The sequence below is a fragment of the Echinops telfairi genome, unplaced genomic scaffold (genome assembly GCF_000313985.2).
Source record: "Echinops telfairi isolate 266 unplaced genomic scaffold, ASM31398v2 ScPeMD7_25;HRSCAF=90, whole genome shotgun sequence".
Taxonomy (NCBI): Eukaryota; Metazoa; Chordata; class Mammalia; order Afrosoricida; family Tenrecidae; genus Echinops; species Echinops telfairi.
Genome location: NW_022103922.1, coordinates 26,642,434 through 26,657,033, shown reverse-complemented (window position 1 = coordinate 26,657,033; position 14,600 = coordinate 26,642,434). Strand labels below are relative to the sequence as shown.

The window sequence follows — 14,600 nt, the reverse complement described above, 5'->3', positions numbered from 1 at the left end:
GAGCCTGTGGCAGCATCCCAGCATCCCAGAAGGAGCAGAGGCAAACACAGTAGAGACAGACACTTGGGAATAGCAGCACAGTCTCAGAAGTGGAGTCTTTACTAACAGAGGAAATGAATTTTCTTCTTGTGTTAGAATGAGGGGAAAATATCCCTAGCTGATTAATCTGCCCTCTTCCCTATTATTTTGCCTTTCCATTTATACTTTTTTAAAAAGCTTTTAAAAAACAAACTACACAGGGATAGAGGGCTTCACAGCCCCATCATCTTGCCACAGGCCTTCTTTGAGTTTGCCATCGTTCTCTGAGGGCTGGGTATGCTTGCAAAGTAGCTGGCCTTGCCTCCAGTGAACACGGGGGCACTTTCCATTGGCCAGGGCCGGCTGGTTCTGTTCTTTCCATGAAATATCTCTGTTTTCCGAAAAGGTTTCTGCTGTCAGTCCTGTCTCAGCCCAATGAGAAGAGCATGGTCTTCTCAGCTAGAGAAGGGTGTTTACATGTGGAGCATTTGGCGAGTGATCACTCAGATACACATTTTGACCACAAACACTTTCTGTATGTGCCAGGTCCTGTTAGGTGTATTCCAGGCTGCAGGTCCAAGGTCCATTCTTGACCCTCACAGACTACTGGAAGGGGGACAGGCATGTGAGCGGAGAAATACAGCACAGGGTGAGGTCTATGTCCATGAGAGGGTATGGTCAGATGCAGAATTCACAGGATTAGGGTGAGAAACCATCCTTTTCTTCTTCCTCCTTCTCTTCCTTTCTCCCCTCCTTTTACCCTGGGTAAAGTTAAACAGAAAGCAGTCCAAAGGCAGAGAGGCAACTGGATGGAGGTTTTACATGAGTGGGTAGAACGTTTTTAGATTTCCCTGGGGAGAAGTCTACTGAAAGCGTGCTCTTGGACAGTAGCCACTTCCAGGAGTCCATCTCATTAGGAGTGTCAAGGCATTTCTGACTCAGAGTGACCCTATAGGTCACATCATGGGGCTTCCAAAGCTGTCCATCCTTACTGAGGCAGACTGCTACATCTTTCTCCCATAGGGCAGCTTTGAGTTTGAACCACTGAACTTGGATTAGTAGTTAAGCATTTCAATACTGTGCCACCAGGGTAGGGGACTAAACACCAAGTGCTCCCTGTTGGGAAGCATTTCGTTTTCTGAGTATCCTCCCTGTTGGCCAGCAGTGGTAGTCATGGGAAATGTGTTCCTATGACTAAGCCATCCCTCCCATGGGAAGACTATGAATTCCTGGGGTGTAGACATAAACCTCTGGATCATGACCACTCTCTAAACACTCTCCTTGAATCACAATGAGTCTCTGCCCAAAAAACAAGATAGCTTTTGCATCGGCAAGCAAGGCTGCGCAACCTAATGCTGGGGTCTTCAAGAAAGCCCTGAATAAGCAAATAATACCAGGCACCTCTGCCTGGTTTTTGAAGTTGAGTATAACAACAACAATAACAGCAACAAATCCAAGCTAAGCCTCATTGCATCTGCAAGCCAGGCTGACAGCTACAGCTCTGCACCTGTCAAATAGGCCTGCTAACTCTGGACCCGAGGTTCATCTCCCCTTTCCCACACACCGCTGGACCGGCAGGCCTCCGCTACTCTGGATACAGCGGAGTTGATCCCGATTTAGGTGACCGTGTGTGTTGCAGAGTAGGACTGCTGAACAGGGTTTTATTGGCTGTGATTTTAACAGAAAGGAGTTCTGGTGCCCCAAGGGTTAATTGCTTGGTGGTTGGAGGTTTGAACCCACTCAGTGGCTCCAAGGAGCAATGACCTGGCCATCTGCTCCCCTAGGGAACCCCCAGGGCAGCTCGACACTGTCACGTGGGGTTGCTATGGCTCAAAATCCACTGGGCTAGCACACAAGAATTCTAACCCGAGCAACTTGCCTGGCCTTTTCTTCCTTAGGTGGTTTTGAACCAACAACCTTTCACTTCGCGTCCAGGACAGCCTCTTAGCACACTCCGTAAAGGAATGCATTTCCAGGAGAAAGAAGGGTCAGGCTGAATCAACGGAACAGTTGCTTCTAATCAAAGTTACTAATTAAAGGAATTCAACTTTCCACTTCAACCTTTCCAGAAGGCCAAAGTGTGCTTACAGAACATTCTTCTTCATCAAAACCAGGAATAGTGAAAGGGTACTCCTTGCTCACATTTTCCAAGATCTCAGACATTTTGTGAGCCTGATGCTCAGGTTTGTGGTGAAGAAGTGAACAGACAGGCAGGTTATGCTTGGGGACCCTAATCCACCTGACACTTGACAATCTGAGGGATCTGGACTAATGAACGTAACACTTGACACTTACTTTTCATTGTTGGTCCTCAAAACCATTGGTGATTCTGGTATGAACACCCTCCTTCTCCCAAAGGACAAGCAACCTTGATGGCATAGCAGGTTACATGACAGGCTGCGAACTGCAAGGTCAGCAGTTTGAAGCCACCAGCCACTTTGCAGGGAAAGAGTTGAGGCTTTTGACCTGCAAAGGGTTAGTCTTGGAAACCCACAGCGGCAGTTCTACTTTGTCTTTTGGGATCACTATGAGTCAGGATTGACTTGATGGCCGGAAGTTTGGCTCTTTGCTTTTAACCAGAGAAGAAGCTGAAGCACAGAGCTACTTGAGCCCAGGAGAGTGCCTCGTGGGGGCCAACACCTGACTCAAGCCCATGTGGTTCGAAGCGTGAGTCCATTTTCATTCCTCCAGGCAGACCCATGATTTGCAACTGCTTATGTGACTCACTTTTATATCAAACCCATTTTCTGTTGTTACAGGCAGGTCTGGGAAGTCATGGATCGTGTGGTTATTTGCTTCCATTTTCTCTCAAGTTATCTGCTTTGCCACCCCATTTTCTCCTTGGCAAAATGAAACACTGCCAAGAAGATGGTTGATGTGCATCTCTTGAGAGTTGATGGGGATGCAGTCTGTATCCTTCCACAGATCACTCAGTGTCTTAACCCTCTCCTGCTTAGGAAGTTCTTCCTGTTACCAGAACACAGAGATGATAGCTAAGGTATAACCTTACAAGTTGTGTTAAATATAGAGAATTTAAAATTTGGAATGAGAACGTTTTTGTATTCCATTGTTTATATACAAAAAAAAAAGTTTACAGAGTTAGTGAAAGGGCATGGGGGTATATAATTTTCCCTGGCAAATCCAAGTTCAAGATATAATAAGCCACATTGCACGCAATTTTATTGCCTGACCCAGATAATTAAGCAAGAGGGGGTATTTTATTTCTTCCTGCACAGGACTTACATTGTCCCTTCCAAAACTTATCTCTTACTCATAAGCACATATTTGCCTTCAATAGAATGCTTTTCTATGACTCATATGAGTGTCCATCTTGGAGTCATATCAATCAAAGTTGTACTTCCCTTTCTTAGCAATCACCATGTCAATAATCATATCTTGGTTTTCTATTTAGGAAGTGCCTTCATAGGTAATAACTCTTTCAATTCTTTTAAAAATGTTTTGTTGTGAATTGGTTGAAGCTTTACAGAGCAGATCATTAAGTTAAACCATTCAGTAGTTCCTACACATCTTATTTCAACTCATCCATGCAACTCCTTTAATGTACCATCATGCAGCCCACTTCTGCCTTCTTTCCTAACTTTCTTTACTTTGTCGTTGGGTAAAAGCTGCCCTTTGGATCTTACATAGTCAATTATTGTGATTATTGTGTAGGGAGTTTGATTCCATACCTGAAGGAGACCTAAGGGCCACAGTCCATTATTCTTTATCTGACCAGGAAGCCTGGTCCCTGCTATGATTTTGAGTTCTGTTCCACATTTTCTGCCACTCTATCTGTGACCTATTAATGTGGTCTTTTTCAGGGCAGTTGGTCATGGTAGTTGGGCACCATCTAGTTCTTCTGGTCTCCGGATTGCATGGTCCATTGGACTACTTGTTTCTATGTGTCTTGCTTTTCATCATTCCATTTTCCTGCAGATCAGAAACGACGATAGTTGCACATTAGAGAGCTGCTCATCAGCTTTTCAGACTCTAGTTGCTACTCACCCAAGTAGGATGTTGAACATTGTCTTTGTGAATAGCTCTTAATTCTTACAGTAGCCTCGAATGGTAAGCATCATTATTTTTACAGAAGTTAAAACTAAGGAATGGCCCTTTTCACAAAGTTGGCACCGAAGGTGAAGAAGGAAGCTCCTGCCCCTCCCAAAACGGAAGCCAAAGCAAAGGCTTTAAAAGCTAAGGCCGTGCTGAAAGGCGTCCACAGCCACACAAAAAAGAAGATCCGCACATCACCCACCTTCCCCAAGACCCTAAGACTAAGAAGTCAGCCCAAATACCCTCGGAAGAGCGCCCCCAGGAGAAATAAGCTGGACCATTATGCCATCATCATGTTCCCCTTGACCACAGGGTCTGCCATGAAGAAGATTGAAGATAACAACACACTTGTGTTCATTGTGGATGTCAAAGCCAACAAACACCAGAGCAAACAGGCTGTGAAAAAGCTCTATGACATTGACGAAGCCAAGGTCAACAGCTTGATCAGGCCTGATGGTGAGAAGAAGGCATATGTTTGACTGGCTCCTGACTACGATGCTTTAGATGTTGCCAACAAAATTGGAATCATCTAAAGTGAGCCCAGCTGGCTAATGTGAAATATAAACTTTTTCAATTAAAAAAAAACAAAAACTAAGGACTGTAAGAGACCTTTTGCAACTTCTCTAGAGTTTTTAGAGTTATTGACAGAACTTGATTGCAGGCCTTTGGACTCCAGCTCACAGAAGTACAAGAAGTGTAGGTCTACTGAGGTAGCAAGTGATGGTGTCCCTAAAACTAAGTTGATGTTTCTTCTTCTTCTTTTGTGACCTCCCAAAGATGCTCTTTAGAGCATCTAGTCTTCTAGTCTTATATTCTGAATGTCTATAGAGGCAGAATTAATTAGGGTGTAGGAGTTTTGGAGTTAGCTCGACTACTTACTGGTCTTTTGACCCATGACAAGGGTTTAATCTTGAGCTGTCTCTCTGTTTTCTTAAGTCTAAAATGAGAAAATAAAATACCTGTCTTATAGGGTTGTTGTGAAAATGAGGATGAATAATAAATCTTCACTAAATGCTAGCTGTTGTTTTGATATTAAATAACTAGATTGAATGATAAGCTTCCTGAGATAAATTATGGGTGGCCATTAAGTCTCTTAGTCTAACTCTTTGATAAAATCATAACAATGTGGTTGAAATGGTAAAGAAGATGACAGCAGCTTCTATATTATTCAGTACCTACTATAAAGCCAAAAAGTTTACACACAATATCTTGAATTCCCGCAGCAACCCTCTGTACACTTAGCCACTAGGCTGTATTGCCTCTAAATGTTTCCTATAATTGCTTCAATAATACCCACCCCACCTCCACATTTAAAATAATACCCTTTGAAAATTAGAATAGTGTTTTGTAATTTCTAATCTTCTAACCCATTTGGTTCCCTACGCCACATTCAAGGATCATTTGCAGTGGTTCCAGATGTCAGACACTATTGCCAGGGATAAAAGTTTTTCAGATACTGAGACTCAGATACACTTATAAAGGCTAAAAGTGAATTAGTCTCCTGGCAGTTAGAAACCAACTTCCTTAAATTTGAACCCGTCCCCCACCTCCCCCACCCCCTGCCTTTAAAGCAAGGGAATGAGATTTCTTCTCCATGAACAGATTGGCATGCCCCATCTCAAAGAGAATAGAAAGGAATGACAATTGACAGTGACCTTTATCCCAGTATTTGGTGGGAGTTTTGAGTGACATCACATCAGCTGGCATGCATCTCTGCTTTAAAAGCTAAAATTACTGTACATTTTTTAACCTGCTTCAATTTTATTTCAGCTGCTATATTAGCTCCCTGTAGTCTCCTACTTTCACCTGCATTACATACTCGCTTTTTCAAATCATGTCTCACCCCACACCCCACCCCATCCCCCCACCCCCACTGAAAAATAGATTTTTGTAGCTAGTCTAAATTTCCGCAAGTGATATAGGAAATAATTACATGGAGAAGTTTACCTTTCTTTTTTTCCCCTTTGAAATAATTAATGCCTTTGATAAAAATTAACCAACTGAACTTTTATAAAATTTCACTATGAATCTGTTTTTTAACCTGTGGGCAGTATTGGGTCCATCATGTACTCCAAGGTTGGATCGAGGTTCACATGCTGTTTGTTACTTATTGACAAACAGAGCTAGTCTCTAGTGACCTCCAACAGGTCTCCTTTATTTAAGCAAACTTAAACATCAGTGTGTGTGTGTGTGTGTTTTCTTCAGTAGACTCTGAGTGCTTCATGCCAACCTGTTCAGTACTGCAGAGTCAATTCCAACTCGTAAAGTCACAGAGCTGACTCTAGACTTAAAAAAAGTTTTATTGGCATTCAACTCGTACTTTATACAATTTAATAGTTCAATCATATTAGGAAAAGTTAAGCAATCATCACCACAATCGATATCAGAACATTTTCTTCTTTCTCGTATTCATTGTTATTAACTCCCTATTTTACCCCAACCACCTCTTCCATACTCCTAGGTAATTATTAATCCAGTTACTGTCTCTAGATTTACCGAGCCTGGATTTCATATACAAAAAAAATACAAAACAAAAACGGGAAAGAAACAAACAAAAAACTCTAACAACAATGAAAAAGCAGTAGAAAAACTCAACTGTAAAGGAAGCAGAAAATATTACATATTCAAGCAGCTTTAAAATGGGTCAAGAGGGAGATCAAATGTTAGATAATGTGTTACTCTTTGACCTAAATACGACTAGTCTAGTCTTCACAGAAGCCAATCCTCTGGTCTTTCTCCCATAGAGCCTCTGAGTGGTTTTGAACTACGTACTAACCTTTCAGTTAGCTGCTAAGCACTTAATCAGTGTGCCATCAGGGCTCTTTGTGTGGTGGATTAGCCCCCAACAAATCCCACCACGCCTACCACTTCCCACTCTTTCTCCCTGTTGTGGACCCTTCTCTGGTTGGCGGTGTTTGGGACCCGGTGAACTAGTGACCCACAGGAGGCTGCTGTGAACGCTGTGCATCCATCAGCGTGTTCCTGCCACTGCCATGTGTGGATCTGGAAAAGACATTTTCATTTTTGGAATGTTGGGAGTGTCAGTAAATAAGCAAATGCAGCCATGAGAAAGCACAGGAGGGCCACGTGCCAGGGTGTCCCAGGCTTGCACCCCTTGCTGCTGACTTCCTTTGTGTTCAGATGCAGAATGGACATTTCATAGCCATGAAATCGTGCATGACTTTGAAGATGAAAATAAGGCAGCAGGGTTTCTCCTACCCAGTCTGACAAAATGCCCTGATGTGGCAGCATGAAGGTGAGGCAGTTGATTAGTCAGACCAAAAAAACAAAAAAAAACAAAACAAAGCCAGGGTTCTTTCTCAGGCAGGCATCTCTCCCATCCTGCAGTTGTCTTATGAGCAAAGCCAGCACTGAATGATCAGATAGAAGTAAAACCATGCATATACCTTGATGGAGTTGAATTTTCAGATACAGGCTTTATGGGAACTGGTGAATGTCAGATGATGTGTTCCCCTGGTACACACACACACACACACACACACACACACACACACACACGACCTCTCATGTCAGACCTCTCATGTCACGGAAGAGGTATTGATGTTTGCCTTTCTTTATCAACAAGGTTGCTTCGAAGCGGCCCTGTCTCGAGGAGATGGATGTCCCAGGAAAGAGTGGGAGACTTGTTTCAGCTCTTCCCGGTCCCTGGCAGAGCTGCTGATATCTTCAACTAATGAGACAGAAGACATCAAGAGGAAAAGAAAAAAACGAAGTGTCCTTGCCCGCGTTGCTTAGTTACCTCATCAACATTCTCCTGCAGCCCAGCCACATTTTCTGGGCATATTTTTATAGTGCACATGTTTTATTGCTGTAATGGATCTATTAAGCAGAAAATATGTATAACACATGGAGCGCCTGTCCATTTGAGCCTGTTTCTTTGGAGTTCCGTTTTGCTCTTTTCATAAGGCCTCACTCTTTAGGGCCTTTTTATCTTCTGACACAGTTCCTGGCAGAATTTGACTCGGAAGGAAGCACCTCGCTGTCCACGCTGCTGCATGTAACTTCGTAAGAGGAAAAGCAACGCTCAGAATTAGACACCAAATTGTGCACGCTTCAGAGACAGGGACCCCATTACAATGAGCCTAGTCTGGAGTCTGACAAACAAAAGGCTGTTAGTAGATATCTATTGATTGGATGAGTGATTGGGTTCATCTCTTTATTGACAACCAGCGTTGTAGTGGGTGCAATTCATGGCACTCAATTTGCTCAGAGTTGCTGCTGAATGAGCAGAACTTGTGACCTTTCTGCTTTGTGGAGGCTAGGCGAGGAGGAAGAGAAACCTCCGGCTGCTGCTGCTGCTGCATTTTACTCAGCCAAAAAGGCTGTTCTGTGTGAGGTGGGGGCAGCAATAGCAGCAGAGGTATCAGTAGCAGCAGTCACACTCCAGCTGGTATTTACAGAAGGGTGTTCATTGGGGACCTCCGTCCCCAACAGTAAGACTGTGTCATAGACACTGAGTGCCAAAGAGATTGAATTCCAAATTTGGAGTCTCTCCTCATCCTTTTTCTCAAACACACCCACATCCTCAGCTAATGACTTTGTTTATCATGCAAGCTGTCGACAAAGCAACAAAGGGAAGTTTGTTTATTCTTCCTTTTACACGCTCAGGCAGGCAGCTCTCCAGCCCTGAGCTTCTAACGCCTTGATGTTTGTGAAAATGCAGATTCCAATCCAGTAGGTCTAAAATGAGGCCCAAGAGTCTGCATTTCTCTAACCAATTCCCTGACCACGGATCGGATCGGCAGAAGACTCTCAGATGCCAACCCCAGGACAGGCTAGAATCTGGATTCTAGGTCATAACCTGCATTTTAACAAGTCCCCTGTTACCAGGTGAGAACCACTGCCCTCACTAGTTAATTAGCCCATGCAACAGACAATGCTTAGGGAACCGTGCTGGGACACAGTTGGAAAGTAAGGTCAGGTGGATTTACTCTTCCCTTTTTCATATCAAAACTCTTTTATGTACCTGATCCGCTATAGCATCTGCCACTTTGGAAAAAGACCCACTCATGTGCCCCTTTGTTCAGTCATTCAGTGGCATGACACGTCGGATAATAGCCATCCTGGGTTGCCATGGCCTTCAAATGTCAGCCCAACCCCTCCATAGAACTTCATCCTGGACCAAAACGTTTGACCAGTGAGACACCTCCTGCTCATGTCTGGGCATGCAAGAATGATTAACAAGAGGGGACCAAGCTCTGGGAGATCAGTTTGGTCATCTGTAAAATGGGGATAATAACACCCCCTGTTCTGACTCCCTTTGCATGGCTGTCATGAAACACTTTGAATACACATGTAAAGAAGCTTTGAACGTGTAAGGATGGTCATGCGATTTTAAAACAGATTCACTGAGGGAAAGTCGCCTGTGTTGTAGTGTCAGAGTATTCTGAATTCAAAGTGTAGACATATCAACTACTAATGTGAACTTGGCAATTTATTTCATCTAATTGAGCCTCAATGTCTTTTCTTATATAACTGATCAAAGAAACCTTCACCCCGTAAGGTATACCTCGACAAGTATATTGTCGAGTTTGATTAATTAAGTACCCAGTTGAAAAAATAATTTCTCTCTCATTTAAGTCTGTGAAGTCGGGGCCAAAAGAGAAGGTGCTCTTTAAACTTCTGAATGTTTTGGATAAACACTGTCCAAGCCAGGAAACTGATACCTTGACATTTGTTTTCTATGTACCTCTAGAAAAGAAATCCCTGGAAAAAAAAGAAAAGAAATTCCTGAACCCCAAACAAGACGGTCATACTTATTAAAATATCGGATACTAATTAAAGTATCTGTCTCTGCAAGGTTTTGCAGTAAGGCGGCCTTGCTGTGATTAGTCTATGTAATCCACATGCTCCCCCGAGGGGTGCAGGAGAGACTTGTTGATGGCTTCCACCCGAGCTGAGCATGGGGTCAGCAGGGCTTTTCCGTATGGATGTCCTGCCCGGGCTGCTGGAACACAACAGAACTGCTGGTGGTGTTTGTTGTTGGTAGCTGCCTTAGAATCAGTTCTGACTCATAGCAACGCTGAAACATTGTGCGGTTCCACATCATCCTAACAATGGTTCTTGTGTTTGAGACCATTGTTGCTGCCGCTGGGTCAAGCTTTCTCCTTGGGAGTCTTCCTCTTTTCCCCTGACCCTCTGCTTTCCTGAGCACGATGTCGTTGTCCATGAACTCTTGAAGCATGCCCTAAGTAGGTGAGAAGAAATCGTGTGATCCTCCTTTCTAAAGCGCATTCTGCTTGTGCTTTTCCCCAAGAATTGGTGGTACTAAGTGTCACGTAAGACAATACAAGAAGATGTCAATGAGCACTTCTGAATGGATAGGACCCTCCTCAGAAGAATGAAACAGCAAATCTCATTTACTTGAAACACGCGGGGATAGTGGTTGGGTTGTTTCTGCTTTATTCTCAGCAATTAAACATTTGAGACACAGAGGAACCCTTGTCTAGTGCTGTTTTGTGTTGTGTATGCGTGCAGAGGTGTGTGTGTATTTGAGTCCTTTCCCACCTTTCTTTATCTTCTCCATCTCTAGCTCATGCTTTTATGTTGCAAAGCCCTGTTATGGTCCTTAGTTTTCCTCAGGGTGATTTAGACAAATCATGGTAAGATATTCTTTTGAAGAAGAATAGGGGAACCCTCACTTTGTCTACAGCTTAAGAAGGAAAGATTCATTGTTTGGGTGTTGATGTTCTTATAGGTGATATTCCAAAGTATCCATGAGTATAATTCCACAGCCTTGGGCAGAGAGTCTGACTGTCTTCCAGGTAGATAAGTGTATTCTAAGTGGAACAAAAAAGAAAACTTACCAGGTAGGGCATTTCCGTGCAAACCGTGTAGGAATAGAGGGGTCACGAGGGAGGATGTGAGGAGGCAGTGGCCACAGAAAAGGAGGGACAGAAGCATTCAACTGAAGGATGAGCAGTTCTGAGAAGAAAGCAGAGTACGAGAAGGACCCGGGATGCCTCAGGGTGGGGATTTTTGTTTGTTGCTTTGATAATATAAAGGTGACTGTGGCCTCACCTCAAAGCATGGTTGAGTGGCGGAAGGGCAGAACCCCTTCCAGATAAGGAAGGAGCAGTCCAATGGGGCCTCCATTTGAACAGACTCCACCCTCCATGGCAGACCCGGTTAGCATCTGGGCATAGCTATTGATTGATTGGGTTAGTGACTGATCCAGAAAGGGGTTAGTTTTCTCCTTGTTTTTCAAGGCCAAGGTGATAGTTACTACCTCCACCCAATATATTCATTAGTCTTTGGGGACTGTGTAGAGGGAAACTCTGAGTAAAGGGGCCTTAAAGAACCAACAAGAAAGATAGGTCAAGGGTGATCAATTTTAGAATATAAGGCCATGTGTAAAGACAATCTCATAGTAGTCAAGAAATTGGTCACCAGAAAGAAACTGCCTGGCCAAATGGTGCAGAGCGGGGCAGGCAGTGTTTCATTCTGTTGACCCTGGAGTCCACCACCAGGTCTGTTGTTTTCCCTGGAAGGGACACCCACTCTCACTGTCCTCTCTTCAGGAGAATCCTTCTCTCTTTCCAGCTTCTATTCCTTGGTGGTCACGTGGCTTAGCATCTATCTGTCCCCAACTCTGTTTACTTGACTTGCTTCAGTTGCCTGCTTTTTATATTTTCAAAGACGTTGATTCAAGACATGACCCATACCAATCCTGACTAATTAATGTCATGAAGAAATCCGTATGGGATTATCACCATGGGTACGAGGTTGGGATTTACAACACATATTTTGAGGTCCACAGTGCACTCCCCGGCCTCTCCCATATGCCCACCAGATTTCTGGGAGGATCACATGAGATCATGGAGATGAGAGAATTGAAAACCTTTGTCGTTTTAAAAATGTCAACGGTGCACTCAGAAGTTTTCCCTTTCTTTTCTGCCTTTAGGAAGCACCATGAGGTTCCCCTGGAGAGCATTCGGGAGAAAGATGGACCATCATGTTTAGAAGAAGTTGAAAGTTATCATCTGCCAGACTGGGGCCCGAAGGCTGGCAGTGGAAAACCCTGTTGGGCTGTGATCTCTCGCTGAAGAGTTCCACGTGTCTTTTTGCATCCTGCAACAGGAAGGAAGAGAAGGAGAAGACCATGTCCATAGCCCTGAAACAGGTGTTCAACAAGGACAAGACCTTTCGGCCCAAGAGGAAATTTGAACCTGGCACACAAAGGTTTGAGCTCCACAAACGGGCTCAAGCTTCCCTCAACTCAGGGGTAGACCTGAAGGCGGCAGTGCAGCTGCCCAGCGGGGAGGACCAGAATGACTGGGTAGCTGTGCACGTGGTGGACTTCTTCAATCGGATCAACCTCATCTACGGCACCATCTGTGAGTTCTGCACTGAGCGGACCTGCCCAGTGATGTCAGGGGGGCCCAAATATGAGTATCGGTGGCAGGATGACCTCAAGTACAAGAAGCCGACTGCGCTGCCAGCTCCCCAGTACATGAACCTTCTCATGGATTGGATCGAGGTCCAGATCAACAATGAGGACATATTTCCAACGTGTGTGGGTAAGTCCGTGACAAGCATCTCAGTTGTCCTGCTGTGCCTCACTGGTGCTCAGGTGGTTTGCAGAGATGGTTTGCAGACTTCTTCCAGGACTCCCTTTGGATACTGAGAAACATCCCTGCCATTGTTTCTCTCAACTCTGTCTCTCATATACCTTCGGTGTCTTTCTCCATAGCGAGGCATCTTTTTGAAATGCAAAAAAAGATGACCAGTGACCCACTTAATACTGTGGACCCCAACGTTCACACACGCGGTGTGGGGAACACTGACTTGAAATGCTAGGTTGGATCTGTTTGACTTCAGTCTCTCCTGGTGATTGTGTCAAGGTCTCTGTGTTTTGGCTAATTGACTTTGGTTTGTTGTTTGCTAGGTGTTGTTGTGTAGATTCCAATTCTTAACAACTCCCCGGAACAGAGTAGAATTGCCGTGTAGGGTAGTTACCACTGCTAAGTCTGCCTCCTTTTGTTCCACTGGATGGGTTCAAAGAGCTAGTAGCTGGGTGTCTAAATATACACCACCAGGGCTCTCTCTCTTGACTAGTTGATTCTGGTGCAGTGGTTGGTACTCATCTCTTTGGATTCAGTGCAAGAACCCATGGATTTGCTAGGAGGTCAAATGACATTCTGGGGAAATAAAGATTCTAGTATTTTGTTCTTCCTTATCCTGCACCTAGCGTATCAGTTCCTGCGTGTACTGTAAACTGTAGACCCTCATATAAATGATGAATCCACTGGGAGTTTTGAAATGAAATGCAAATGCTTTGGTTTGCATTGTGCTATGAACCGTAAAGTTTCATGTAGGAGCAAATCTTTAGTCCCTCTTATATTTCTTTTTCTCTCTCTCATATTTCTTTACCTTGTCAATGGCTGGATTTTCTGTGCATGGACTGGCTGAACTTATAACTCATTTTTAGTGCCCTAGGCTCAGTAGGAGGAGACACTGATGGTACAAATAGTTAACATACTGGACTGCTAACCAAAAGATTGGAGGGTTAAACCTATTCAGCAGCACCTCCAAAGAAAGGCCTGGTGATCTTATGTGTTGGTGAGGTTAGGTTCCAAAGACCATGCTGTTATGTAACGTCAAAGTTATGCCAAGATGGAGCATGACTACATCATTGCATAACTGCCAAGTCACTGAGAATCATGGCTCAGCCAAGTTGACACATAACCAATCACAGCCTGCATTTGCTCTCACCTCACACCTCAGCTTTAATGTGCCAGAGTCTGATGGGAAATTTCTTACTATTGCTGTAAATGTGAAATGTCGGATAACAAGATAGTTGATAAACGAGGAGAAGGTGTACTTTCTAAACATCAACCACGGAGAACCCTCTGGCGCACAATTCTAGTCTGATATACGTGGGGTCAACTGAGTCAGTGTCAATCCGATGAAAATGGATAAGCTCAACGTTCGGAAGCCCTCACTCACTTCCACTGCTGGAACTCTCGTGCCTAACACAGTGCCCAGGAGAGTGTGCAGACAAGCAGGAGATGTTTGTGAAATGCTTGAATAAAAACTCATGCTAGAGGAAAGTATATATAAAAGGCCCAATATGGTGGAGTACCAAAATGCGTTTGAAACACACTGTTAAAATCACCTTTAGGAGAGGTGTTCATCCTTTACATGTGGCATATGGAAAATTGCGATGGGACTTATGGAAGTAATTAAGTTTATGCTAGAAAAATGGTACAAAAATTTATGTACATCTTGTACATAAATGTAATTGTACATCTTGAAATATTCCGCACAGAAATCAGTTTGCTCTGCATCCTTGTGTTGCCCTGACTTGTCCCCTTCCCTCATGTTCTTTCTGCCTCTCTTGTCCCTTGTTAGCACGCAGGAGGTGGGGTCTGTGCTGGCACAAATGCTCTTGGTCCACCTGTGTAGGAGGAAGAAGGCAGGTGATGAAAGTTCTCCTAGCTAAATAGAGGAAAGAGCTAGGAGGTAAAGGGCATTTATAGAGGTCTAAATAAAGGCATGTACATATG

At 44.0% G+C, this 14,600-nt stretch overlaps 1 protein-coding gene and 1 pseudogene across 1 annotated transcript in view; both read left to right on the top strand.

Annotated features, from left to right (window-relative positions):
* MOB3B (MOB kinase activator 3B) overlaps positions 1 to 14,600 on the top strand; it is a 231,537-nt gene that overhangs the window by 60,817 nt on the left and 156,120 nt on the right. Inside the window, exon 2 of the mRNA XM_045289255.1 lies at positions 11,996 to 12,611. Within this exon, the coding sequence (XP_045145190.1) occupies positions 12,194 to 12,611 (418 nt within the window). The 5' untranslated portion in view covers positions 11,996 to 12,193. The remainder of the gene's footprint in view (positions 1 to 11,995; positions 12,612 to 14,600) is intronic.
* On the top strand, positions 4,125 to 4,604 carry LOC101659459 (annotated as a pseudogene).